The 5,000-nt window shown below is 46.9% G+C and overlaps 1 protein-coding gene across 1 annotated transcript in view; it reads left to right on the forward strand.

The window, feature by feature from the left end:
• Window positions 1-1,877: 1,877 nt before the first annotated feature.
• pcdh12 (protocadherin 12) overlaps window positions 1,878-5,000 on the forward strand; it is a 19,462-nt gene continuing 16,339 nt past the window's right edge. The window contains exon 1 of the mRNA XM_071525910.1: window positions 1,878-4,760. Coding sequence (XP_071382011.1) covers window positions 1,878-4,760 — 2,883 coding nt within the window. The remainder of the gene's footprint in view (window positions 4,761-5,000) is intronic.

Genomic DNA, 5,000 nt, shown 5'->3' on the forward strand with positions numbered 1-5,000 from the left:
AGCTAAGAGGTTATTAATCACCTTACTTTTAAACATAAGCTTAAGATGTGGCTTAAAGCAAATCAACCTTGCAATCATCAGTAATCACACCCGCTCATCTCTGGCACTGCTCTTATATTTTGTCATTGTTTTGTTTTGTTTTGTTTTTTTGTTTTTTTTTTATTTAATACCTGTAATGTATTAATGTATTGTATTGTATTGTATTCTTTGTTTGTTACAAGCTGTCCAGGGACTACGGATTAAAATGAGCTCCTTAGCTAACTCCAGCACATTTACACTGATGTGGAAACTGAAATGTTGATTAATGTGCATTGTCCCTGTTAAATAAATAAATAAATGAAAGTCTACTAATGTAACATAACGTAACGTAACCTAACGGCTTTCATTGGCCGATGGTGCTAATGGCTTTGTTTCTGTTTCAGGTCCTCCTCTCTGGTTTAAGTTTTGTTAAATGTGAAATGAGCTGCTGGTTGGAGTGAGCAGCTAGTCCTGGACCTCCACTGACCATGGTTGGAGACAAATGCTCTAACACATTGCTATATGTGGAAACAGATATGTGGGTTTTGTCATATTAAGGACAGGCTTCTGAATTTTGAGCATTAATTTCATTGTTGGTTGGTATCTTCAAGGATTGTTTTCCCCTCCATAATAACAGCTGTATTGCCAGGTTATTTTTGTACTTGGAAAAGAACAACATTGTGTTGAATGTGCTTGACTGTGGACAAATCAACCTGAGACTTCAAAATAATACACTTTGATGACTTACTGCTGAGACTCTGAAGAAAAGGTTTCTAATTTCTCAGAGTGAGCAGAGTTTAATGCAAACCAGAGAGTTGCTGACAACCTCAAACTGCCTGCGACTGACAGGTCTGAAACTCTCCCCATATTTATGACGATGGCCTATCTATGTTTGTGTTTTCTGTCAGGGGCCCAGACCATACATCACTGAGATGGCGTTCAGATATATGTCCTGTTGTGGCCTCCGACTGGGCAGAATTTCAACCTCACTCAAATTCCCGGTGATTTAAGGGTCCAGACTGCAGGTTGTGATGCAGACTGAACGGGGGGAAAAGGAAAGCAGAGAGCTTAAAGTGACAAGGAGGCGGCATCATGTTTCTTTAAAAGCACTCCAGAGTTGTGTCAATGCCTGCTGAGTTTCCTCAGGGCAGGACTTCTTTGTGTTGAGTCTAGATTTGCATATGATCCTCCTTCTCTGTCTGGATTGGCTGGGGCCCGCCTAGCATGTGGAAACCGACATCCAACTTCCTCAGTTGAATCCAAACTTTCCTGAGTGCAGGAGGATGAACAGAGAGCCTTGACGCCAGCAGCTGTATGAGTGAGTAACTAATGCAGTAGGCAGAGAGAGGGAGAGAGAGGATGATATCCTAATTATAGGCTTCTGTAACTGACTTCTGACCAGGCTGAAGCTTTTTTCTGGGCATTTCCTTTGAAAAGGCAACTGTTTTCATCATTTTGTTGTGGTTATCTGTTTTGCGAGAAGTTGTACACTCTTTAACTGATTAATTGTAGTTTTATAGTTTTCCTCATACTCATAGTCATAATACTGTCATAGATTATTAGTAGATGGCCTATTTGATTTGAGGTTCAATTGCCATTCTGTAATTTTTCAGATTTTTTTTATTCTTTTTTTTGGAAATGCTTATCATTGTTTCTAGATAATAGATTTTATCTAGGGTTAGGTTTGGGGTTAGGGTCTATTTTAAGTATATCTTAGCAGAATACGTGTTTACAGGTTAAGTTAGTTCCATATTTGTAAACCATAATTTTTGTTTCCTTTCCTTAGTAATTCAAACAAGGATATTGCAGAAATGTCTATTTAGCCATTAGACAGGTCATTAGTGATATCTCACGTCATTATGCTGCTGGCTCTGCTTCTGGCTCTGAGCCTTGGTTCTGAGACTCATTCCTCCGACCCAACACCAATAACTATCCAGTACCGGGTTTGGGAGGAGCAGCCGGCGGGAACTCGGGTCGGCCGTCTGGTGGACGACCTCCGCCAGAGAGATGAAAGCGGTTCTCTGGAGGATTTCCAGGTTGTGGAGCATGGCCAAGCTCTTCCCTTCTCCGTCAGCGCACGAGACGGAGAAGTCTCCACCCTGGGCCGCCTGGACAGGGAGGAACTGTGCCGAGGAGCGGACCTGTGTGAGCTGGCCTTTAGCGTTCTCTACAGGAAAGGTGGTGCGATGCACTTCCTGCGGGTTCGTGTGGAAGTGATGGACCTGAACGACCACAGTCCCAGCTTCCCCAGTGCTCTGCAGGAGGTGGAGATCTCAGAGACAGCCAGCCTCAGGATGAGAATCCCATTGGACCGAGCGGTGGATCCTGATGCAGGGCCCAATGGACTCCAGACCTACTCGCTATCTGTCAACCAGCACTTTGCTCTGGATGTGAGGGTTGCTCGAGGTGGAACCAAACAGGCAGAGCTGGTGGTGATCAAAGAACTGGACAGGGAGGTTCAGGCCTCCTTTGACCTCACCCTGTTGGCTTGGGATAAAGGGAACCCCCCCAGGTCTGGTAGCACATTAGTCCGTGTTAATATTCTGGACTCCAATGATAACAGCCCCACGTTTGAGGACAGCACTCCCACTGTGGAACTAACTGAGGATACGGCCCGGGGGATGACTGTCATCAACATTAAGGCCACTGATCCGGACCAGGGGGCCAATGGGGAGGTTGAGTATTCCCTTAGCAAGCATGCACCCCCAGAGGTACAGAAGCTGTTCACTGTGGATCCACAAACTGGGGCTGTGACTCTGAAAGGGCCTCTGGACTATGAGGCTAAGCACTCTTATGAAGTGGACATACAAGCACGTGATCGGGGGCCCAATGCGATTCCCTCACACTGTAAACTGCACATCAAGCTAAGGGATGTTAACGATAATGCACCGAGGATACATGTCACCTGGACGCCACCTGACTCACCTGTGGCCACTGTACTGGAAGGTGCACCAGAAGACACTTTCCTTGCCTTGGTGATGATTTCTGATGCAGATTCAGGAGACAACGGAAAAGTGAACGCTCATATCCAGCAAGGATCTGGCCCTTTCCACCTAAAAAGAATCCATGGCGACAATTACATGATCGTAACCAATGGCAGCCTGGATCGAGAGAAGGTTATGCAATATAACATCACACTCCTTGCCCAGGATTATGGAGATCCCCCACTGTCTTGTGTTAGACACCTCACTGTCCATGTTCTGGATGAGAATGACAATGCTCCTGTGTTTTCCAAACCCCACTACAAGGCCTCATTCAAGGAGAACAATTTGGCAGACTACCACGCTCTCAGAGTGGAAGCCCATGATATCGACCTGGAGCTCAGTGGAAGAGTGTCCTACTCTATACGAGAGTCCAATGACCTGGAAACACCCACAGCCTCTTTCTCCATCCACCCAACCAGTGGTGTGGTCAGCGTCCGGCGATCTCTGGACTATGAGGATTCCCGCATCTACTCTTTCATCGTGGAGGCCATTGACCAGGGTCATCCACCTCTCACCAGCACTGCCACTGTTGAGATTGATGTCCAAGATGTGAATGACAACTACCCAGTCATCAAGGAGCCAAAACCCAGGAAGGGAGTGGCTCCCTTAAGTGTACCTGTCAATGCAGACAAGGGGGAGATTGTGACTGAACTGGGGAATGGGGCAGATGAGAGTTCCACCACTTCACAGCTCAATCGCGTCAGAGAGGGACTTGTGGGATTCTTGGCTTCAACCATAAGGGCTGAAGACCCAGACTCTGGGCTGAATGGACAAATCAGCTACCTCATCACTGATGGAAACCCTTATGGACTGTTCTGGTTGGATCACACCACAGGCCAGTTGTTTGTCAACACCACAAATGCTACTGAGCTCATAGGGAAGACCTTTAAGGTAGACATTGCTGTATCTGACATGGGCACTCCCAGCCTGGTAACCAAGGCGATGCTGGAAGTGACTTTCATCAACGTGAAGGACCATCTGAAGAACTCATCGTCTGGCAACCGTGGACAGCTTAGCTTCACCATGATGATGGCTATCTGCCTGGGTGCCACCTGCCTTCTCTTGCTATTGGCCATCGCTTTGGTGACCACATTTTGTCGCCCCGAGAAACGGGACAACCAGGCCTACAACTGTCGACAGGCAGAGTCAACTTACACCCGTCACCCACGACGCCCACAGAAAAACATCAGGAAGTCTGACATTCAGCTCATTCCTGTCATCAGGGGGCGAAAGGAGGAGCCTCTAGAGGATGAGAGTGAAGCCCAGCCACTGGCTCCGCCTCCCCTGATGTCAGAGGATCAACAGGCTGATAGAAAGTATAGCATATCGCCATCCGTAATGAACACAAGTTTCCATTCTCAGGACTACCTGGAGGGGGAAGCCACTCTGCCCATCTCCCACTGCAGAACGCTTCGGAAACCTGGAAACATTGAACTTGATGGCACTTTGCCTCGGACGCCAGCCATGCCATACCGGACCCTTCGGAAAGCCAGACACCCTTCATCATCTTCTTCGCTGTCACACTCAAGCACTTCGAAGTGCCACGGCAACCCTGAGGTCCACACCAGGCCTGAAGGGGAAGAGGCTGAGCCGCCATGTTCGGCCTCCCAAGCAACTCTCAGAAAGCCAAAGTCCTCAGAAGGAAGACAGAGGAATGATGCTGAACACAGACAGATGCTGAGAAACCTGGTCCGCCTCTCTATGGCCGCCTTTGGAGAAAACTCCATCGAGCTTTCTTCAGCCTCCCCAGAGGTGCAGGTGAGACAAATTATCTTACTTCTTTCCAACAAATTTATTAATTAATTTACATTCTCCTTGATAGGTAAAACATTAGGTGAATGTAGCACTCATTTAAATTTCATTTGACTTTTAAAAGTTTAATCTGAAATGTTAGATCGCTCCCTGACAGGTTTTGAGATAAATGTAAAGTGAAGTCAATTAGAAAGCAAGAGGAAAATCTCCCGAGCCACCTCCTTCCCTTCCATTTTCCCAGTAGCC

The sequence above is a fragment of the Centroberyx affinis genome, unplaced genomic scaffold (assembly GCF_046629955.1).
Source record: "Centroberyx affinis isolate AG114_WGS23_722 - 3 ecotype Tasmania unplaced genomic scaffold, CSIRO-AGI_Caff_v1 ptg001360l_1, whole genome shotgun sequence".
Classification (NCBI taxonomy): domain Eukaryota; kingdom Metazoa; phylum Chordata; class Actinopteri; order Beryciformes; family Berycidae; genus Centroberyx; species Centroberyx affinis.